The following is a 24707-nucleotide window of genomic DNA, read 5'->3' as shown; positions in this document are numbered from 1 at the left end:
CTTCTACAATCATTCTTCCAAAACCAGTAGGGATCTGTGGGAAAAATGGTTCTGCTGGGTATCTCCTGCTATTCCCCCTCCTAGTTCCATGCTGATTCCAGCTAGATAGAGTAGAGGCATGATGCTTTTTTCACTTCTCCATGCAGCCAGCCTGAGCTCCTGTACCCTACTGGTTTTCACTACTTCCTTGTTGTATGTCATGGTTCATCTTCAAACACTCCAGATCAAAATGTATTTGCTCATTTGTTTTGTTGTTGTTGTTGTTGTTATTTTGGTCTGAGGGCAGGGAGAAGCCTATAAGCATTAGCTATCTTTAGTTAGCCATCTTGCTGAGATCACTCTTCTTTATTTTCAATGCTTATAAAAAGAATTAAGGAGTAAAATTAAAATCCAGAAAGTACGTATGATAAATATTTCTGAGGGATATAATTAGTGTGGTTCCTGACCCAACACTTTGTAAGTGCAACTTCTACATTTATCTTTATGCTTCTCCACAAAATCTGTGTAACTATGATGTCTCAATGTAATTTTTAATCTCCTCCTACAGTTGATGGGAAAATATCTCTAGAAACATTGCTGGAAAAGGTCAAAGATTTTATAGGTAAGTTTTTTTAAAAAAAGCTATTGTACCTGATATATCAGATATATTTGTATTTGGTTATCTGAAATTGGATAGGGAACAGGGGAAAACAAGATGAGGGGTGAGGGTGGGGAGGAGGGAAATGGGGACCAAGACATGTGAAAGGGTATCAATGTATGGGAATTAATGCACCATCTATCTGGCAAATATCATGTAACCCTTCTATTAATTACAATAAAAAATATATGGAAAAAATTGTTACTTCAAAAATCACAAAAAAAAGCTATTGTAAAATTAGGAAATTATTTCCCAGTATTTTTCAGAACTCAATCCTTGACTTGTAAATTCTGATAATTTTACATGTTTATTAAGAAAATATTTGCCACTAGAATCCTATGTTTTGACATAAAATTACCTTTACTTGTGAGTGATATTCTATAATCTGTGATTTATATCAATAATACCACTCATATCACTTGATATTAATAAGTACAGTATAGAGAACATTGGAAAATCTGAATAAGTTAATAAATTATCACTAGTATATCTTTATTGTGTTTGTTGTGTGATTCCTATTATAAAAATTAAAGTACAGCTGGATACTGGTGTCTCACACCTGTAATCCCAGCTACTCAAGAGGATCTGAGGATCATGGTTCAAAGCAAGATCAGTCAGCAAATCCATGAGACCTTATCTCCAATTAAACACCAGAAAACCAGAAGTGGAGCCATAGCTCAAATTGGTAAACACTAGCCTTGAGCAAAAGATCTCAGAGATAGCACCCAGGCCCTGAGTTCAAGCCTGAGCTCCTCTCCCCTCCAAAAATAAATTGAATACTCTTTGGCCAGGTGTGGTTATCTCAACATTTGGGAAGCCAAGACAGATAGATTGCAGTTTAAGGCCAGCTATTAGCAAGACCATGTCTTTGAAAGAAAAAGAACAGAAAGAAATCACACCCCTAATCCTAGCTACTCTAAAGTCTGAGTAGCTAGGTAGTATCACACCTCTAATTCTAGCTACTCAGAGGGTAAGTAGCTAGGTAATGAGACTTATCTCCAACTAAACTCCAAAATCCCATCGGTGGAGCTATGGCTCAAGTGATAGGCTGCTAACTTTGAACACAAAAGCTCAGGGCCTTAGTTCAAGCCTCAGGAATGGCACAAAGATTTTGGGGGGGGCAAGGTTCTATGACTGTTGGGGTACCTGGCACCATTTTTTATTAGCTTCTCAATCATCATCTGTAAAGAAAACATTCTTGAATAACATTATTAAAAACAGCTTTGGTAAAGCACAGTCACTACTATGTATCGTAAAGCAGGTACAAGGTATTTTATATTCAAGAGGGATGATACAGTACTGTCCTACATCTATAATACTAGAGAATACAATTAAAAAGGCATTATACAGACTTGATTTTATTTTTCCAGCAGAAGGCCCAAGGATTGGTATGATACAGCTCTGTAAAGAAATGAACTTTCTTAGATAGGAAGCAGGAAGATTTTTTTAAGGAAAACAATAATACAAATAGTTTTAGGAGAAAAAAACCCTAAGTATCTTTTTGTTAAACTAATTTACCAAATTATATTCAGAAATCATCTTCCATGCATTTTAGAACCTCATTTATATGATGAAAATAAATTTGACCTAACATGCTTTTTGACTGTATAGTTAATATTTTTCTCTAATCCTCAAGCTAAAATTAAAATGATGTTAGTTTTCATGAAGTAACTTTTTAAAATAAGGAAATATCATTTTCTGAAAAGGTGGTACATGTCCTACCCTATCTTCCATTTTCAAAGGTAAGAAGATTGATTCTAGAAATCTGCAGAATACTCTGGAAAGCTTTGGAATTGATCTCACAGAGGAGGAAGTAGAGGATCTGCTGAGTACATTGCCAGTTGATGGTGAGTTGCATGCTCTGTGAGGACCTTCTAGAAAATATGGAGAGGTTTATCTACATAAAAATTTTTATTTCTTCAAAAACTGGATGGGATTTTTTTTAGTTAAAATTTAAGCTACATGTGAAAGTTATCACTCATTTAGTGGATGTCTTATTTTTTGTTTTTGTTATTATTTTCCATATATTTTTATTGTAATAGAAGGGTTACATTATATTCACCAGATAGAAGGTGCATTATTTCACAAACATTGATACCCTTTCTCATGTCTTGGTCTCCATTTCCCTCCCCCTACCCCCGCCACTTATCTTCTTTTCCGCCATTCCCTATCCTATTTCAAACAACCAAATAAACATATATCCAATATATCAGATAACCAGGTAAAATACTGTAACAATATGAGATAACCAAGGGACAGCAAAAGACATGAGAGATAACATAGTACATTAAGGACATGTTTTTGTTATTTTTTTAGTAGCCAAGAAACCCCTAAGGTGTAAGTTGCCATCAAGGATCATGTGTGCTTCCTGCTACTTTTCCTTGGAGAAACATCCATTCATTTCCTTTGTCAAATTTTACATTGGGTTGTGTCTTTACTGTCGAGTTTAAAGTTCTTTATATATTCTAGATAAGACAGCCTTCTCAAATCATGGTTTACAAATCATTGTCTATGATTCAGTGGATTGTCTTTTCCCTATTGTTTTGTTGTTATTGTTGTTGGTGGCTGAGGGCTTGAACTCTACATCTGGGCACTGCCTCTGAGCACTTTTGCTCAAGAATAGCGCTCTACCACTTTAAGCCATAGCTCTACTTCAGTTTTCTGATAGTTAATTGGAGATTTCCTGGACTTGCTGACCAGGCTGGCTTCAAACCATGATCCTCAGATCTCCTGAGTAGTTAAGATTGCAGGTGTGAGTCACTGATGCCCAGCATTTTCAGTTTCTTTATGGTATCTTCTGATACACAAAAGTTTTTTTTATATATTTTGATTGTAATTAATAGAAGGGTTACATTATATTCACCAGATAGAAGGTACATTACTTTACATATATTGATACCCTTTCTCATGTCTTGGTTCCCATTTCCCTCCCCTCCCACTCCCACCCCTCATCTTGTTTCCCCCCCTTCCCTATCCTATTTCAAATAACCAAATACTCATTTTCAACATATCAGATAACAAAGTGAAATACTGTAACAATATGAGATAACCAAGGGACAGCAAAAGAAATGAGAGATAACATAGTACCTTAAGGACAACAATCACTCATTATATGGCTTTTGTTTTAGTGTCATACTGTGTGGCCTTATGTATCTAGGTTTTGCTCTAATGCAAATCTCTGCTAGGAGAGCCCAAGGTTTCTACTGGTTATGACAAATAAGGGAAACCATTGAGCCTATGTTCCTTTGAGTCTGGCTTACTTCACTTAATATGATTTTTTCCCAAGTCTTTCATTTCCTTACAAATGGGGCAAAGTCATTCTTTCTGACAGCAGCATAGAATTCCATTGTGTATAAATATCACATCTTGTTGATCCACTCATCAACTGAGGGACATCTGGGTTGGTTCCATATCTTTACTATGGTAAATAATGCTGCCATGAACATCATTGTGCTAGTGGATTTAGTATGCCCTTGTTTCTGGAGGGTTGGGTAAATGCCAAGTAGTGGAATTGCTGGGTCATAGTGGAGGTTTATGTTTAGTCTTTAGAGGAACTGCCATACTGCTTTCCACAGTGGTTGAACGAGTTTGCACTCCCACCAACAGTGTAGTAGTGATCCCTCCTGGCCAAATCCCCTCAGCATCTGTTGTTATTAGATTTTTTGATCCTCACTAATCTAACTGGAGTGAGGTGGAATCTTAGAGTTGTTTTGACTTGCATTTCTTTTATGACTAGAGATGTCTAGCATTTCTTCATGTGTCTATAGGCCATTTTTGTTTCTTCTTCAGAGAAGACTCTCTTTAAGTCTTTGGCCCATCTTTTAATGGGATGGTTGTTCCTTTGGAGATTAGTTTTGGAGTGATTCAATTTTTTGAGCTGTTGATATATTTTAGATATGAGGCCTTTGTCCGTTGTTTGGTTGGTGAAGATCTTCTCCTATTCTGTAGGCTTCCTATTTAATTTACTAGCTATGTCCTTTGCCCCACAGAAGCTCTGCAGTTTAATGCAATCCCATTTATCCAGCCTTTCTCTGATTTGTTGGATACACAAAAGGTTTTAATTTTAATCATGTGTAGTCATCAGTTTTTTGCTTATTTGGTTTGTAATGGTTTTGGTATCAAAGCTAAAAAGACTGTTGTGTTATTAAGAACAATAAAAGTTACACCTGGGCTTTCTCTCCTAAAAGTTTTTTTTTATAGTTTTAGTTCGTATAATTAGGTTATTAACCCATTTTTAGTTTATTTTGAATATAGAATTAAAAAGGGATACGAAACAATGAATAGTCCTTTACATGTAGCTATCAGATTGCCCCAGAGGCACTTGTTGACAAGATTTTTCTTTCCCTCTGAACAATGTTGACACCTTTATCAAAACTCAATTGACTGTAAAGGATTAATTTTGAATGATCAATTCTCTTTCATTGATCTGTATGTCAGGTATAATGTCAGTTATTTTGTTGTTTTGTTTCTGGATAAGTATTCACATTTTAAACTCGGAGTCCTTCAACATGGTTCTATTTCAGAATTACTTTGGGGACTTGAGCATGGCTCAAGCAGTGCAGAGATCCTAGTTTAACTTCTAGTACTGCCAAAAATAATAGCATATTTGGAGTCCCTGCACTATTGTATGAATTTTAGCACCATTTCATCAGTTTCTAAAGGCTAATGGGAATTTTAATAGAATTCGATTTAAGGTGTAGAATAAGTTAGGAGTATTACCGTCTTTATATTAACTCTTCCTGTTCATGAATACTGGACACCTTTTCATTTTTTACGTCTTTTACATTTTCTATCATGCTTGTATTTTTCAGAGTATAAGTCTTCTCATTTTGACTTCACTCTTTCTTTTCTCTTCTTTTTTTTTTGTCAGTTGTAGGGCTTGAACTCTGGGTGTGGGTGTTGTCCCTGAGCTCTTCAGCTCAAGGCTAGCACTCTGCACTTGAGTCACAGTACCACTTCCAGTTTTTCTAATGATTAATTGGAAATAAGAATCTCACAGAATTTCATGCCTATGCTGGCTTTGAACCCTGATCCTCAGGACTCCTCCTCCTGAATAGCTAAGCTTACAGGCATGAGCCACTGGGACCTGGCAACTTCATCCTTTTTGATGATATTGTAATTGGAGTTGCTTTGTAATTGGAGTTAGTTTCATTTTGGGTTTGCACATTGCTATCGTATAACTGTACCACTAGTTTATATAAGTACCACTAGTTTATATAAGTAAAAATACTTCAAATGTCTTATTTTGTATTTTAACTTCTTGCTAGCTTTATTCATTTCATATTTATCATTATGCAAAATATGGCTTTTTATACAGATGCTAGAAAGATATATAATAATAAGCTGCTTAATTCTCTGAAGTCTCTGACAGGTAAGGAAGGAACCAAACTCAGATTGTAAGGCCTATTATCTGAGTTCTCAAGACTTCCCATCACTTAATGTACTATTTTGCCTGTATAATTTGTATTTGGGATTCATTTAGCAAAATTACTTTTTATCAGTTATTATACTTTTTCTCAGCCAGAAGTTTAGTAATTGACTTTTTAACACTTTTCTTTGCTGGGAAAAATCAGACTTAGCAAGACAAAATAAAACCTGGCCATTATCAAAATATATGAGTCGCTAATAAAATGTAGTTAATAAGTCAGTCAAAAAAATTCCACTTTTTGTGTAAAGGAATAAAGTTGTTTTCTGCGGTTCTACTTGTTCAGTTTCTAAACATGTAGGCTTGCCAATAAGAATAAAGGAAATACACTCCAAATCTGATTCTTCTATTGGGGCATCCAAGTGGACAAATTTATTAAAGAGATTCCACCTTGTTGAACATAATGGTATAAAGGCATGAAAGATATCTGATTTATTCTCTCCTGCTCTGTTTTATTAATACATGCTTATTAAAGTTAATAATACTAAAAAAGTAGCTTTCTCAAAAAAGTAAAAAATAAATAATATATAAATATAATTAATTAAATTTTAAAAAGTAGCTTTCTCATTTAACTATGGCATGGGTTTTAAAATATTGCTTCATTGTTCCCTCCCAGGGGGACAGATTAAAAAGAATGATCTTCATAATAGTTTGGAAAATATAGGAATCAAGATCACAGAAGGAGATTTTGACAAACTGTTAGAAAACTTACAAATTGATGATAAGCACTAAAGATCTACTTAGTCATCATTTATTTTCATCTTCTATGTGCTATTGTTTCCTAAATCACTATATGAGTAATTTATTGGGTTTTCCTACTTGATCGTATGTTTTCTTTTGCACATTTACTTACATAAAATGAGAATGTTGATCTACCTGATGTGATGGAAAGAGTGAAAGACATTACAGGTGAACATAAAGCTACTATAAACCTAAAATTCTTCTTGGCACAGTAACACAATATTCAACCCTTGGCCCTAATGTCTGTATTAACTCTGGTATGTTAGCCTTTTTCATGAGTGTTTGTTTAACTTGGGCTTTGTGATGAAATTGAACTCTTGGTAATAACATTTTAGTGTTATGTCTTGGCTAAAGCACCTTTCTCTAAATAAATGCTCATAAATGTTTTCTCTTGGTTAATACAATATCGGTATCATGAAACATTGCTAGCTTGTTGCCAGTGGCTCACTCATATAATTCTACCTGCTTTTGGGGCTGAGGTCTAAAGAATCATGGTCCAAGGCAAGCCTGAATAGAAATATTTACTAGACTCCATCTCTAAAATAACCAGCAAAAAGCCAAGATGGAGATATAGCTCAAAAGGTTGGAGTACCAGCATAGCAAGAGCAAGGCCAATAATAACACCAATAGAAAAAATAAAGAAGGAAAACAGGAGGTAAGGAGCAGAATCATCATTGTAGAATGCTACTTGTTGTGTATTGGCAGAATAAAACAAATATTAAATATGTGATAAGTTGAAGAGAGTAGAAGTATCTTAGTTTCTCACCTATTATTTTATTCCCTTCATAGTACTAAATTTCTTTATTCTGTTTAATGAATTGCTGCTGTTCATGTTGAAAAACATAATCATGATTCACAGCAATTTTCTTTTTAATATGGAGCTGTCATTCTAAAATCAAGTTTCATAACTATAGATAAGGTTTATTGTTGGGCTACTGCACATCCTCTGAGATCTTTGTTTTTTTCCTGCACTGGGGCTTGAACTCAAGGCTTTGTGCTCTTACTGGGCTTTCTTGCGCACAGATGGTGTTTGACCACTTGAGCCACACCTTTAGCCTAGTGTTTTGCCAATTATTTTGGAGATGGAGTCAAATGGTACTTTTCTGCTTCAGCTTGATTCAAACCTTGATTCTCCAGATCTCAGCCTCCTATGTAGTTAGGATTTCAGGTATGAGCTGTATCCTCTAAAATCTTAATGCCTAGTTAATAAATATGCATATATTTACTTTGTAGAGATGTTAAATATATATCTGTTCTCAGATTTTCCAAGGGTTTATGTCTCAAAAACAAAACACTTTAGAAATCACTTGGAGCTCCTCACTTTTTTTCTCACACCCATCTCTTTCTGAGTAGAGAAGGTTGACATCAAAAACCTGGATACCATTCTAAATGACATGGGTATTAAGCTTACCTATAAGGAACTTGAAGATCTGATACAAAGCCTACCTGTTAGTGGTAAGCATGTTAAGAACTATTGATTTTTATTGCTTTTCTTTAGTTGTCCAGAAGAGTTGACTATTGATTTTTATTGCTGTTTTTTTTTTAATAAGACAGTATCTTGCTATATAACCCAAATTGGCTTGGAACTTGCTGTGTAATTTAGGCTGTGCCCAAACTCACAATCTTCCTGCTTCTGCCTTCCAAGTGCTAGAATTTTAGGCATGTGCCACCATATTTAGTGCTAGATCTTTGGATCTTATATACCTTTAGCACTGGAAAGAAAGAAAAATCTCTTTACGGGGAAGATGATAAGGATGTATAAGAGACTAACAAAGAATTTGAAAGTGCAGTATTCTGCAAAAATGCTTACATGAGGGTAGGAAAGCTGACCTTGAGGAGACAGCCACTTTTAACTGGCATCTTTTTGTGATCAAACATAATACTTGGCCATATTATAGGACATATTATCAAACACAATACTTGCCATATTATATATATACATATATATATACACAGATACGTTTGAAGTAAATTTATTTTTGATATAAAGTTTTCTTTGCTTTGTGCTTTTAACATATTCTAATTATTTGCTGAATTACTATTTAAAGTGATTAACAGAATGTTCAGTAACAGAAGTTCTATCAGTAGATGGGTATTTTGGGGGTTTTGCATGTTTGTGAAAGTACTCAGGTTTGAACTCAGGGTCTTTCATGCTTTCTAGGTAGGCATTTTACCACTGAGCCACATCTTTACCCTTGATCTTTGCTGTTTATTTTTTAAATAGTCTCACTTCCTGACTTGGCACACTCCTGAACCAGGACCTGCTTCCTTTGAGGCTTTTTCTCATTGCTGGAATGTTAGGCATGTGCTACCATGCCCAGATCTCACAGACGTTCTTGCTCAGGCTGATCTGGAACTGTGAACCTCCCACTCTTGGTTTTCTAGATAAGTTAGGATGGCAGACATACACTTTTCCTAGCTCTTAGTTGAAAAGAGGTCTTAGGAATTTTTCTCTCCAGACTGACCTCAATTCACAATGCTCTGATTCTTAGCTTTCCTAGTAGCTAGGATTATAAGTGTGAGTCACTAGCACTGAGCTGTTGAAAATGTTTACTCAGTGAAGGAAGAAGATGAAGAGACTTTATTTTATATCACTTTATAAGCTTCAAGTTTTTTTGTATTACAGATGACAATAAAATTTCTCTGAAATCTTTGATGAAGGAACTGAAAGCTTTTACTGGTAATTATTATAGATGATTTGCAATTAAATTTTTTTCTGTCTCATACATTTTTTTCATATTTTTTATTGTAATTAATAGAAGGGTTACATGATATTTGCCAGATAGGAGGTGCATTAATTGACATACATTCATACCCTTTCAGATGTCTTGATCCCCATTTCCCTCCCCCTATCCTCACCCCTCATCTTGTTTTCCCCCCTTCCTTATCCAATTTCAAATAACCAAATACAAATATATCCGATATATCAGGTAACAAAGTGGGATACTGTAACAATATGAGATAACCAAGGGATAGCAAAAGAGATGAGAGATAACATAGTACATTAAGGATAACAATCACTCATTATATGGCTTTTGTTTCTATATCCTAGAGTTTCTTTCATTTAGCGTCATACTATATGGCTTTATGTATCAAGGTTTTGCTCTATGCAATTAAATTTTAATAGTATTTTTCAATATGGTAATTGTATCTTATAAATCCATGTTTCAATATTCATTTTTGTAAAATAGTTATGTGACCTAATTAACCTTTTTAATTAAGCAAGAAGACTATTTTTGATAGTAATTTTTACTTTCTTTGATGTTTTTGCCAATAAAATATCACTAATATTTGTAGAGCCAAATGATGCATTTAAAGAATGTAATAAGTCTATTGTACACAACTATTTAGTCTTAACAAAATGGGGAAATGTATCCTATTTTGTTAACTGGGTATTTTCCTATACTAACCACCCTAATTTTTGAATAATTACATGACCAGATTTCTTTCTGCATTGTCTAGTATTACCATTCTATTGATAAACATTAAGAGCTAAATTTTAATTTCAACTTACCATTTAACCATTTTATCAGAAATTCCCACATTCTTGTTCCTCTTCACTCTTGTACTAAAAGACTAGGCATTCACATAGACCTAAGGAAGATATTCTTAGGAGAGAATCATGAAAGCAAATAGTTATATACATCTGATCATATATAATAATGTTTATCAAAGTGAACACCAGGAAATGGAAACAAGGGGTTTCTTTGTTGCTGTTTTTGTTTTCATTTCCTTTTGTCTTATTTGTTCATTTTTCTGTCTTTGGCAGATTATGATGAAATGATGTGACAAAGGGTGAACAAATGAAACAGTGATACTCACTAGACTCTATGTTGAAAATAAACTACATGACTTATGGGTGGGAATAGGAGGGGAAAATTGGTAGAGAGGGAAGGAAGAGATGTTTAAAAAGAAATGTATTCATTACCTGACCTATGTCTCTGTAACCCCTCTGTATATCACCTTTCAATAACAATAAATAAAAGATTATTTTAAAGATTTTATTTACATTGATTTTTACATCATATTTCAAATGTCATGTTTAACAAACAAGTATTCAAGAAGGGAATTTCTATATACAATCACTGGCACATAGATTTTAGAACATAATTAAAATTAAGCTGAGGTAGGGCCGGGAGTTTGGCCTAGTGGTAGAGTGCTTGCCTAGCATGCACGAAGACCCGGGTTTGATTCCTCAGTACCACATACGTAGCAAAAAGCCAGAAGTGGTGCTGTGGCTCGAGTGGTAGAGCCCTAGCCTTGAGAAAAAATCCAGGGACAGTGCTCAGGCCCTGACCTAATCCCAGGACTGGCAAAAAAAAAAATTAAGCTGAGGGTTTGTATGTCATAGATACATGTTAATATATGTAATAAAACATTATGAAAAGAGCCTATAGCAGCACAATTATACTTTTAGTTCATTTGAAATTAATTATTCACTGACATTTTACCCATGAACACTTTTTTTAAAGGTGAAAAGATTTATACTAGTGACATAAAAAATATCCTAAAGAACATGGGAATTGAGCTTTCAGACAAGGAATACAAGGAGCTGCTGAAAACATTGCCTGTGGATGGTAAGCCACATGGATGCCATATGCTTTCCAGGGAACTTTACAAAGGCCTTGATGAACAACTATCCATCTTATAGTGCACATTCACCTAAAACATGTAAATGATACTACAAAGGCAGTCTGACTTGAAGTAAATTCTGCCATTTTCTCTCCAAACACCATTTAAGAAGTCTTCTATACATATATAGTTTTTCTGATTATGTCTTCCCTTAGATTGCTATTTAAGCTTATAATATGGGCAGTAAAAAAAAAATCTAAAAGAGAAGACTAAGAAAGCAAAGTATATTAACATTTTTTAGTGTGGCACCATGGAAGAACTGAACTCATAAATGTCTCTATTATCAAAGGATGGATAGTTTTTGTCATGGTGGAAAATATTTCCATTTACAAAATATCAATAGCACTAGTGGCTCATGCCTGAAATCCTAGCAACTCAGGAGGCTGAAATCTGAGGATCACGATTCAAAGCCAGCCCAGGCATGAAAGTCCCTGAGACTCTTTATCTCCAATTAACCACCAGAAAAACAAAAGTAGCCCTTTGGCTCAAGTGGTAAAGTGATAGCCTTGAGCTGAAGAGCTCAGGGACACCTCCTAGGCCCAGAATTCAAGTGCCACGACTGACAAAAGAAAAAAGAGTTGAAATGTCCATATTATCTGGCTATGAAATAGCTTCAATATAAGGCAAGGCAAATCATTAAAATATCATTTTACCGACTTCATATAAGTTGTAATATTGTAAATCTGTGTTAGTATTATAGATATCTGAACTTTGTCTCTATTTACAGATGATGGAAAGGTGTTTCAAAACAGGGTGCTGAAAGACTTGCAAAATAATATGAGTGAGTAAGAGGCACAGTTAAGAAGGAATAGGAAAAAAAAAAGAAAAAAAAAGAAGGAATAGGAAATATGTTCAAGGGTTTAATAAATACCAATAGAATATTATGCCTTATTTTTGTTTTGTAGCACATCTATATTTTCCATAATAACCTTTCTCTTAAAAGGTGGTTTTTCTACTATCTTATGTATTTCAAACTTTATGGAAAAAATGTTTACATGAACAGAAAGAAAAATGTATAGATATATTGGGAGATAAAGAAACATAAGAGGGTAAGAAAGAGGAGGGACATGTGGGAAATCTGACACTTATTCTAAGATTTGACCATAAGTAAACTAATAAGATTTCTCTTCTTTACTCACATTACTTTAACTTATGTTCCACCTAACCTTTCATCGACAGATGTATCGTAAGGTTTGAGGAAATGAATTCTAATTCTGTTTTTAACTTTCTGTAGAATAAAACAAATCTATTATAGCTGTCCTTTTCTTGAAAATATTAGCAGTTATACTAGGTTATAAACTCACTTTTCAGGCAGGGCACAGTGGCTCACACCTGTAATCCTACCTACTCAGGAGGTGAGATCTGAGGATGACAATTTAAAGCTAGCCCAGGCACTAAAGTCTGTGAGAATCTTATCTTCAATTAACCACTGCAGAACTGGAAGTGGCACTGTGGCTCAAGGGGTAGGGTGGTAACCCTGAGCTGAAGAACATAGGGACAATGTCCAGGCCCAGAGTTTAAGCCCACAACCAACAAAAAAATTACTCTTTTCTAGGATATATTCATTTACTAGTAAATTTAATAGTAATACCTGTTAGATGATGATAATGATATATATGTAAGATATGTATTTTTATTGTTTTAGAATCATCCCTCTTTTCTTTGTTTTTTTTTCATGTTCACAAGGAGGGATGGTTAGTGTAAATAATCTCGGTGGCATTTTAGAAATGATGAATGTCAAACTTACAGAAAAGGAGCATGATCAGCTAAAGGACCTTCTGAGAGATGGTGAGCATTATAAGAAGTGTGAATTTTAACATGAGTTGAACTTGCAATATTGTGACAATTTCTGTGATTTAATTTGTTTCCCAAAAGAGACTTGAGAAACCTTAGAAGAACTCAAAGTGAACCATTCATTTTGTTCCTTTAAAATCTAAAATCTGTTCCTTTACATGTCTTAAGACAGGATAAAATGCTACTGGTGAAGGGAATTATTGTCTTGTTTTACAGAAATATGATCTACAAACTGGCTTTTTTTTCTATCACTGAGCCATAGACCATCGACCTTAATCTAGGATGTAACCTAATTTGGTCAGCCTTTTCACATCCCTCCATTCATGGATATGGCAGTCCTTTCCCTTCAGTCTTGCCCTACTTCCTTTTCAGCCTCCTTCCATATTCCTTCCTTCCATCCCTCATGGTTTTCAATTTGTTTATAATTTAGGATGTATACAAAAGATATGGTAAAATAATTGAACTTTAGTTGAGAACTCAGCTAAAGAACCCCTCATTGGATCACTACTACACTGTTGGTGGGAGTGCAAACTCGTTCAACCACTATGGAAAGCAGTATGGCAGTGCCTCAAAAGACTAAACATAAACCTCCACTATGACCCAGCAATTCCACTACTTGGAATTTATCCACTCATCCAGAAACAAGGGCATACTAAATCCACTAGCACAATGATGTTCATTGCAGCACTATTTACCATAGCAAAGATATGGATCCAGCCCAGATGCCCCTCAGTTGATGAGTGGATCAACAGATGTGGTATTTATACACAATGGAATTCTATGCTGCTGTCAGAAAGAACGACATCGCCCCATTTGTAAGGAAATGGAAAGGCTTAGAAAAAAGCATATTAAATGAAGTAAGCCAGACTCAAAGGAATGTAGGCTCAATGTTTTCCCTCATTTGTCATAACCAGTAGAAAACTTGGGCTTTCCTAGCAGAGATTTGCATTAGAGCAAAACCTAGATACATAAGGCCATATAGGATGATGCTAAATGAAAGGACCTCCAGGATAGAGAAACAAAAGCCATATAATGAGTGATTGTTGTCCTTAATGTACTATGTTATCTCTTTTGCTGTCTCTTGGTTATCTCATATTGTTATAGTATTTTACCTTGTTATCTGATATATTGTATATATGTTTATTTGGTTATTTGAAATAGGATAGGGAAGGGGGAAAACAAGATGAGGGGCAGGGGTGGCAGGAGGGAAATGGGGACCAATACATGAGAAAGGGTATCAATGCTTGTGAAGAAATTAATGTACCTCCTATCTGGTAAATATAATGTAACCCTTCTATTAATTACAATAAAAAATATATGGGCAAAAAGAACCCTTCATTGGATCAAGGGATCGCTAAACCAACCACTGAAATCATTTCTCTCTGTTTACCACTACATTCTTAGATCAACACATAGCATGTAAGACAATAGTCTTTATAGATATTGAGAGAGAGGTGCATAATTTAAAGTAGTAAGTGAAAAGTTATTTTGAAGAACTACTCTAATCACAATAAAGTCACTAAAAATATGAATGTGATATACCATGTGACAAAAAGTGCATTAGCCAGATGGCAGTGTCCTATTCCTGTAGTCCTAGCTATTCAGGGGGCTGAGATCTGAGGATCATGGTTGAAAGCCAGACTGGGTAGAGTCCATGAGACCATTATCTCCAATTAACCACCAAAAAGCCAAATATGGTGATGTGGATCAACTGGTAGAGAGTTAGCATTGAGAAAAAAGTTTAAGCCCTAGAAACAGCATACACACACACACACACACACACACACACACACACACACACCACACACACACACAGCTGCATAAGTAATGACACGATTCTGAATAACATGATTTGAGCTCCAAAAGATTCAGAGAAAGAGCACTGGGCAAAAGTTATTCATTTTGTAAATAATACTTTTTTTTGCCAGTTGTGGAGCTTGAACTGTGAGTCTGAGTGCTATTCCTGGGCTCCTTTTTGCTCAAGGCTATCACTACCACACTTAGGCCACAGTTCCACTTTTAGCTTTTTCTGTGACTTACTGAAGATACTGTCTCATGAACTCTCCTACCTAGGCTGGCTTCAAACCACAATTATCAGATCTCAGCCTCCTGAGTAGCTAGGATTACAAGTGTGAATCACCAGTGCCTGGCTTGTAAATAATACTTTTAGCATGTTTGTTTCAAAGTTCTAAAGGATCTATAGTGCAAAGTAATATAAATAAACTTATTTTTATAATTTACACTTTCTTCGAACTTTAGAATATTTTTACTTATTATTGACTATTACATACTGGTATTCATTTTGGCTACATTTATTCTGAGTTGTCATTTAGTTAATAGTAAATCTTAGCTACAAAATTTCCTGTCATATATCTTTGTGTTTATATAATTGGTTGTTACTGATCTGCAGGCTATGGCAAGATTCCTCTGGAAAAATTGATGAGTAAAGTAGAAACTGTTACAGGTAAGAGACAAATTATAAAATATATATGATTCTGGAAGTTTGTCAGTCAATTGACTTTTTTCTTGAATAACATCCTTTTAAAAGACCAACAAATGTTAAAAATATACTTAGCTTAATATAAAAATGAACAAAGATCAATTTAATTTTTACAGTTTTGTTTTTTGAGACAATGTCTCTCTGTATAACCCAGCCTAACCTCAAACTTGTGATCTTCCTGCCTCAGCCTCCTGGGATTACCAGTGTGTACCCCCACACCCAGTTTAAAATCATATAAAATATCAATTACATGTCAGAAAAGTTTATTATGAACTGAGTAGAGTCCAATAATAGAAGTTTCCTTGTTACTTTAGAACAATTATGTAGTTCTTTAAAAATCTAATGTGCTACTATTTTTATTGGAAGGAAAAAAAATTGATGTCAGTGATATCAGAACAATTTTAAGAAACTTGGGAATAGAACTCTCAGAAAAAGAAGTCTCAGAACTGGTGAATAATTTGCCAGTCGATGGTAAGTAAGTGAAATTTAAAGAAGTAGGGCCGGGAGTTTGGCCAAATGGTAGAAAGTTTGCTTAGCAATACAAAGACCTGGGTTCGAATTCCTCCATACCACATATATAGAAAAGGCTGGAAGTGGTGCTGTGGCTCAAGTGGTAGAACTCTAGCCTCGAGAAAGTCCAAGGACAGTGTTCAGGCCCTGAGTTAAAGCCCCAGGACTAGCAAAAAGAAAAAGAAAGAAATTTAAAGAAGTAGTCTTTTGTTACATTATGAGAACTTCTAAAATTATCTATCTAGTTGCTTTCCAGAGATTATCTATGAACCATGGTACATAATTTAAATCATCTTATCACAAGTAAAGTACTCATTTCACATTTTTAATGTCCACTCCAAAACTTTTCCAATGTCAACATGAATCCACAGTGGTTTCATATTAGGCTTCCTTAAAAACTAAGGCAACTGAACATATTGTGTACAATTAGATTCGGCCATGTGTACAAGTTGGAATAAAACATAAGTGAATTTGATGTTAAATCTAGATCCCATCTGAAATAGAGAGGTAGGGGGACTATATTTGCACAGATGCAAATATCTCCAAATCTAAAAATGCTTCCACTCCCAAACATTTTGGATAAAGGTATATTCAAGCTTTATTTTTTAAAAGTGCACCCTTCGATAGTCAGTTGGTAGATTGGAGGACTGTAGACTGGACACCCAGCTGTGGCCATCTTTTATTTCTTAAAAGACTGTTAGTTTTTTATTCTATTGAAAGATCTGAAGTATAAGCCAGTCTAAATGAGCAAATTAAAAAGGAAATGATTTAATAGGGAAAGACAAAAATATACTAAAAAGAGCAATAAATATTGCCAAATGTTGGTGGCTCACACTTATTATAATCCCAGCTACTCAGATGGCTGAGATTTCAAACCAGTCTGGGCAGAAAAGTCCATAAGATTTTTTTCTCCAGTTCACCAGAAAAAAAAAAAACTGGAAGTGTGACTCCGTGGTAGAGTACTAGCCTTGAGTGTAAAGAGGGCTAGGCCTTGAGTGCAAGCTAGTACTAAGAAAAGGAAATGTTGCGATGAGTTTGGGTAACAGTTTTAACTAAATTGCTAAAGTTAAAAAGTTTCCCCATATTCTAAATAATTCATTTTTATAGGTAAATCAGCAAATTTCTAGTGTAATTCATGAAGTTTGTCTTTCTTGGTTTGTATTGACTGTGAATTCTACTTTTTCTTTTGTGATCTGAATAGTGTTTTTCTTACAGATGGAAAAGTATATGAGAAAAGGTTATTGGATAATCTGAACTATCTTAATGGTAAGGGAGAATCATAATGAAGCAAGGGTGCAGTAGAGATTATCATGTTTGTTATTTATACTGTTTCTTTGTGAATAAATTATGAAGCTTGCTACCTAACACATTAATATATACTTTTAGTTCTTATATACACCAGTATACAATTTAGGAGATCATTTCTTACAATGTAACCTGGAGAGAATGCCTGTATGCTCCGGAGGTTATCCATACTTTGACAGAAGAAATCATCAGAGGCCAGATTGCATAGCAAAAAGTAAAGGGGAAATTACCACATACTAAATTTATTTAGCAGCAGAGACTAGTAATATCATTGTGCTCTCCTCCCCTCCCCCCAAAAAACTATGAAGTCTCAAAAAAAACGTGGAGGGACATATGACTAATGAGCTAATAAACAGGAAGCAGGCCAGAAAGGAACTTCCACTAAATGAGATTCCCATTCTTCCATCACCGCATACTACAATCATACCTGCCAAGTCCGCGCATCAATTAATGCCTAAACCACTACTAATGATTTTTTGAATTGTCTTATTTTTACTTAAAATCATTTGAATAGGAATGGAATCTAGTATCCTTTAACATACTAGAAATTCATTGTAAAAATAAATGCAATTAAAACAGGGCAAATTTAGAAGTGGAATTCACTGTTACCTTTTTGTTCTATAAGAAGTTATTCAATTTTTTTCAAATTTTATAGTGAGCATGCTCATCAAAGATTAAAGCATTTGTATCTGATTTTGTTACCTGGTATATTGTATATCCATTTATTTGTTTATTTGAAATAGGAAAGGGAAGGGGGGAAACAAGATGCTTGGAAGGGGTTGACTGAGGGCAATGGGGACAAAAACATGAGAAGGGGTATCAATGTGTGAGAAGTAATGCACCTACTATCTGACAAATGTAACTCTATATCTTATCCTGATAATTAAAAAAGAGAAATTAAAACAAAAAAAGATTAAAGCAACAAACTAGTTTTAATTCTGATACAGACTCACTAAGCATTGATCTTTTAAATGAAAATGTTACTCATAGTCCTCAAAAATTATAAATTTTCTTCACATTTGAGGGACATTAACTTCTGTTTCTATGTCTCTCTTAAGGTGGGAAAGTTGACTCCAGTAAAGTTGATGAAATTTTCAAAAGCCTGGGCATAAACCTCAGTAAAAATGAGCTTGAAGATCTAAAACAAAACTTGACAGTTGATGGTGAGAATTTTAGATATTACCAGCCTTTATTTAAAAATGTCATTTTATAAGTTTATCTACAATAATAATTAAAAATGTTTCTTTGATATCAGGAAAGCATTCTGAAAAACTTAGGGGAAAAACTCAAACTCAAAGAAAGAACACATCTATCTTGTGAGGTTCATGTGTATTTCCCATCTCCATTTCCATCGTCCCCATTCCCCTTCTCTTTCATTTTCCCTGCTCTTTCTCCCTCCCCCTCTCCTGTCTCCTCACCCTATCAACTTTTTCTAATTCTTTTCACATACAAGGAGAAATGCTAGTTATTGCTAAAATTCCAGTGGTCATGTACACAAAGGAGTGACATCAATGTTGATTTTTTTTTTTTTTGCCAGTCCTGGGCTTGAGCTCAGGGCCTGAGCACTGTCCTTGGACTTTCTCAAGGCTAGAGCTCTACCACTTGAGCCTCAGCACCACTTCCGACTTTTTTCTATGTATGTGGTACCAAGGAATCGAACCCGGGTCTTCATGCATGCTAGGCAAGCACTTTAACCACTAGGCCAAACTCCCGGCCCCAATGTTGATTTTTGAACAGAAAGAACACTTACTCTTTTATGCTCTAATCCCTTTCAGCCAGGCTAAAGTGAACCTGTTCTATCATCTAAATCAGTGCTTGTTTATCTGTCTCTTACTTTCATGTGGGTTCTGTGAAGGAAAGTTTGTCATCAACAACCTGAACCTTCTCCTTTTCATTTCCTCACTACTGGCATCTGTGGAGCCTATCAGCCTTTATTAAAACAATGGTGGCAAAATTTAAGACCTTATTTTATAAGGTCTATTTCTGCTGTAATATTTTCAAGTTCTACTAGCTTATTAAAACTACATAAAAATTACATGAAATTTGGGGGAAGTGTTAATTGCCTTTATTTCCTAGGAGTGTGTTTTCTCTTAAACTCAAGGGAAAGAGGTTTGTCATAGTTCTCAAGTTCCTGAAACTCTTGACAAAAAGCGAACATCTTTACCTTCTTAATAACACCTAAATCTTTTCTTAATTTCTATTTTTAGTAAACTTTGTCATTTTTTGAACAATTGTGAGCGGTACTGCCAGAGCCACTAGTAGGTGAAATAACACCCAGAAAGATTAATTAGGCCAAAGTTATGGCCAGATAATGGGTAAAATATATGCATGTACTTTTGTTTGTCTAGAATGTCGTTGGAGCCCCGGCTGTGCTCCAACTTGCAAACTTCCTGCCTCAATTCCAGTAGCTGAGATTATAGGCCCGCCCCATGTCATTTTGCTTTATGTTGTGTTTAAGCTAAAATACATGGGAATATAGAATTTCATCTTTTACTTTCTAGCCATATATAATTATGAAATTTCCCCCTAATAATACCGCTTTATAAACTACTTTGCCCAGTGTTACCAATGTTATTAGCTTTTTTCTTTTTTCAGCTGTTTATCTTTTATTCCCCCATATATCTAGAGGGTATATCTGGTAAATAGTATATTGTTGGATTCTTTTTCATTGATTCTGAAAATGTTTTCATTAGAGTTTTTAATACATTGAATGTAATTACTGATAACAATCTTCAGAGCATGACATGATTGATAAGGGTTTTTGTTTTGTTTGTGATGGTCTTGGAGCTTGCATGCAAGAGAGACCCAGGAGGCTATCCTCTGAGCTTTTCTGCCCAAGGCTAATGCTCTACCACTTGAGCCATAACTCCATTTCTAACTTTTTGCAAGTTAATTGGAGGTCAGAGTCTCACAGACATTCTTGCCTGAGCTGGCTTCAAACCGTGATCCTCAGATCTCAGCCTCCTAAGTAAGCTAGGATGAGCAAGCATGAGCCCCTGGCACCTAGCCAATTGTTCAGTTTTGACCAGTACATACCTGGTACAACCTAACTTCTGTGGTGCTGCAGAACACTGAAATCACCCCAGGAAGATGCCCCATCCCAGGGCATATCCATCCATCTAGAGCCAATTGATGTTCTGATTTTTTCTCATAAATGAGTTCTACTTTTCCTAGCCTCTCCATTTTCTAATGCTGCATAATAATTGCTCCAAAAGTTAATGGAATAAGGTAACTATTATGATTACATATGGTAAATCATGAGTTCAAGACATTAAATTAGTAGCTTACGTAGTATGGCTTATGTGAGTTCCGTAAAATCTGGAGTCTCGGCTCAAAACTCTTAAGGACACATTCACTCTCTCATCCTCACATTCATCCATCTCTCTCATCTAAGTAGTTAATAGTCATTGGATAGGGATTGAACAGTCTGTTTCTCCCCATGTGAACTCTCCATGTGCTTCAATGTGCTTCCTAGCATGGCTTCTGGGAACAGAGAAAGATGCAAAAAGTGCAGTGAGCCTCAAAAGTCAAGCAGCATTGCTTTCAATAAATGTTTTTGTCAAAGAAGTTGTAAAACCGTGCCTAGAATCCCTCTAAGCTCTAGATAGGCAATGTGTCAGCCATTTTAAAGAAAATGGATCTTGTCAAGGCTTCAAGAGGCTCAGTAAAATTGTTTTAGATTTGTGATAATTCATTTGTTTTAAATGCTGAACCAGTATTTTATAAATATGCTCCTGTACATTTATCTCTTCTTCTATTATGAAATGGTTTTCTAGTTTTGAATTATATGAATAACACTGCTGTGAACATTGTTATACAAGTATATTTGCACTTGATTTTTCTCTTGGGTGAATATGCATAAATGCAAATAGTGCATCATAAACTTTAGTTTTGTTAGCAATTGCCAGATATTTTTCCAAAGTTGATATCTTATTTTATATTTCCACCAGCAATGTGTAAGAGCTCTATAATTTCATTCCTTATCAATATTTGGTGTTATGATTTTTTTTCCTCCCTCCCTCCCTTTTGTGGGAGAGAACTGGGTCCCTATTGTTTTGGCGCCATTTTGCTTCCCTTCCCTTCCCTCCCTCCCTCTTTTCCTTCTTATTCTTTCTCTTAACCTACCCTCCTTCTTTCCTTCCTTCTTTTCTGTCATTCTTGTGGTACTAGTGGTCAAACCCAAGGTAGCACAAATGCTAGGCAAGCATTTTACCACCAAGCCACATCCCCAGTTCCTGTTAATATTTCATTACAGCCCTTCTGATTGATATCTAGCAGTATCACACTATCTCTTAATTTATATTTCCTTAATAACTGGTGAAATGTTCTGTTCCAAAATTTTATTTATTTTTAAATTTTTTATTATAAAGTAGTTGTATAAAGAGGGTACAATTCCATAAGTCAGATTATGAATATGATGCATCTTCATCAGTCACCCCTTCCATTGTTCTCTCCCATAGTTCCCTCTCCCATCCCGACCCTCAAGTTATGCAGTAGACATTGCATATCTTTTATAAAGCTTTATTACATTCTAGAATATAATCAAAGATAAATTACCCAAAGTAAAAAAAAAAATAGAAGAGGAGACTAGGAATGTGACCTAGTGGTAGACTACTTTCCTAGCATGCACAAAGTCCTGGATTTGATTCCTTAGTAGTACATACACACAAAAAAGCTGGAAGTGGCACTGTGGATCAAGTGGTCGAGCGCTAGCCTTGAGAAAGCTCAAGGACAGTACATTTACATATCTTTAATTGTGTGTATGATCGCTTAAAATTTCTTCTCGTGTCTTTTAACTTCTTATGAAATATATGGCAAAAGGTAAAAATTTTTAGAAGAAATATACTGCTAAATTCCCCTGCTCTGTACAACATCATTTTCACAGTCTCATTGTTATGTTTCTGTCCCATTATATGTCTTACAGTTGATGGTAAGACTGATCTGAAAAATTTGATGAGGGAAATGAGACCTTTTGTAGGTGAGTAAAACAATTTTATTTGAATCTGGTTATCTTTTGCTTATTGTCTTCCCATTATTATATCATAAATTCATTAATGCTAACATTTTCTATATTTATAATGAAATATTTATATCCAATTTTTCTTCTTTTAACTTGGAATTATTTAGAGTTTAACCATGAAAATCAATAGCAGTACTTGGGTAATATTATTACTTGTGATCTCTGACAATAATATGCTGATCTTAACTGGTGTTTTAATCAGCATTCATAAATTTTCCACTTATGAGTTAGATCCATATTGCATACTACTTGGGAGGTCAGAAAACATTGATTCTAAATGCCTTCACAAAAACAGCTGACAGGGGGTCAGGAGTTTGGCGGAGTAGTAGAGTGCTTGCCTAGCATGCATGAAGAACCAGGTCGATTCCTCAGTACACATACTTAGAAAAAGCTAGACATGGTGCTGTGGCTCAAGTGGTAGAGCTTTAGCCTTAAGAAAGCCCAAGGACAGTGCTCAGGCCTTGAGTTCAAGCCCCAAGGGGGAAAATAAACAGCTGGTAGGGCCAGGAGGGGAGCTTAGTGGTAAACTGCTCTTCTAGCATGTATGAAGTCCTAGGTTCAATTCCTCGATACCACATACACAGAAAAAGCCAGAAATAGCACTGTGGCTCAAGTGACAAAGTGCCAGCCTTGAGCAAAATGTGTCCAAGAACAGTGCCCAGGTCCTGAGTTCAAACTCCAGGACTGGGGAAAAAAAAGAACAGGTGGCATTTTGATAAGGCATGTTCTTCTCCATTTCACTATGGCCTCATTTCCTATATCATTTCCTCATTCACTCATTTCCACTTGCAACAGGCCCTTTAAGAACTTTTGAGTTAATTAACACTTGCTTAAATAGAATGTAAGTACACAGAGCAAATAAAAATTCAATAGTGTTGATTAAAATGATTATCACATGAAATATCATGAAGAAAAGAAAGACTAGATAATGCTAGTTTACTGGCTGATTATATAATACAAAGTGATATCCGCAGTACTAGGTTCTCTTGCTAATAGGCTCATTTTTTTTCATAAAGAACTAAAAAGTTTTACCTGACTCCTTCTTAAACACTGGAGAATGTGTGAGAATGTGCAAGAGAGGGTGGCATGGCATGGGCCAGCTTTTCATTATTTTAGACCATTAAATAATATCCTGAAACTACCATATGTTGTTACCTTTTTATGTCTTTCAAAGGAAACAAAATTGATCTAAATAAAATTGATCAGTATTTGGAAAGTTTGGGGATTGACCTCAAGCCTGATGAATACTTGAACTTTCTAAAGAGATTGCCAGTTAGTGGTAAGTCTATGGATATCATTTGATTTTTTAGGTAGTCTGGTTTTGTACCTATATGAAAATTTCCAAAATAAATTAAAATTGCTTAAAAACTGTTAAAGTTAATGTTATTATAAAAGAAAGTTTTACCATGTACATTTGAATTTAAAAATCATATTCTCAGGGTTGTCGTTGGGTGGAATTGTAAAATTATAATATGAATAATAGAAACAAGAAAGAAGAAAGTTAAACACACAAAGACAAAGACAGAGACAAAGAAAAGTAAAGAGATAATGAAAAGAAATGATTTGGCTGTATGTGTTTTTATACAGAAGAAGCTATGGTTTACTGACAAGATAAAACTTCCGTATATTTAAAAAGAGGCTACATTGGGCCGGGAGTTTGGCAAACTGGTAGAGTGCTTGCCTAGCGTGCATGAAGAGCCGAGTTCAATTCCTCAGTAACACATGCATAGAATAAAGCTCGAAATGGTGCTATCGCTCAAGTGGTAGAGCTGTAGCCTTGAGAAAGCCCAAAGACAGTGCTCAGACCCTGAGGTCAAGCCCCAGGACTGGCAAAAAAAAAAAAAAAAAAAAAAAAGAGGCTACATTTCTTTTTTTTTTAAATGGGAAAGTAATTTATCATAAAACTGGTTGAAATGGTGGAAAGCTAGTCTACCAGAAGTACAAATCTCAACATAGGGATTAAAAAAGCAGAAGTATACAAGGACAAGAAAAACACAAAACAACAACAACATTATGACTTCAAAAGAATTCAAGGTCCCAGGTGCCTGTGAAGTTTAGGAATATTCCTCAACATAAAAGATTGTGATGAAATGTCTGACAAAGAATACAAAAGAATGATGCTGAGCCAGTTCAAAAAAGTTCC

The 24707-nt window shown here is 35.1% G+C and overlaps 1 protein-coding gene across 1 annotated transcript in view; it reads left to right on the top strand.

The window, feature by feature from the left end:
- Window positions 1-24707, top strand: part of LOC150051202 (uncharacterized) — a 136818-nt gene that overhangs the window by 103768 nt on the left and 8343 nt on the right. The window contains exons 52-63 of the mRNA XM_090351490.1: window positions 548-601; window positions 2380-2484; window positions 9430-9483; window positions 11276-11380; window positions 12163-12216; window positions 13122-13223; window positions 15640-15693; window positions 16096-16200; window positions 17455-17505; window positions 18603-18707; window positions 22469-22522; window positions 23739-23843. Of these exons, the coding sequence (XP_090207616.1) occupies window positions 548-601; window positions 2380-2484; window positions 9430-9483; window positions 11276-11380; window positions 12163-12216; window positions 13122-13223; window positions 15640-15693; window positions 16096-16200; window positions 17455-17505; window positions 18603-18707; window positions 22469-22522; window positions 23739-23843 (948 nt within the window). The remainder of the gene's footprint in view (window positions 1-547; window positions 602-2379; window positions 2485-9429; window positions 9484-11275; window positions 11381-12162; window positions 12217-13121; window positions 13224-15639; window positions 15694-16095; window positions 16201-17454; window positions 17506-18602; window positions 18708-22468; window positions 22523-23738; window positions 23844-24707) is intronic.

Source organism: Megascapheus bottae, chromosome 17 (genome assembly GCF_031878675.1).
Source record: "Megascapheus bottae isolate mThoBot1 chromosome 17, mThoBot2.hap1, whole genome shotgun sequence".
In the NCBI taxonomy this organism is placed as follows: Eukaryota; Metazoa; Chordata; class Mammalia; order Rodentia; family Geomyidae; genus Megascapheus; species Megascapheus bottae.
The sequence above is the reverse complement of the archived record's forward strand: the minus strand, read 5'-3'. Positions and strand labels throughout refer to the sequence as shown.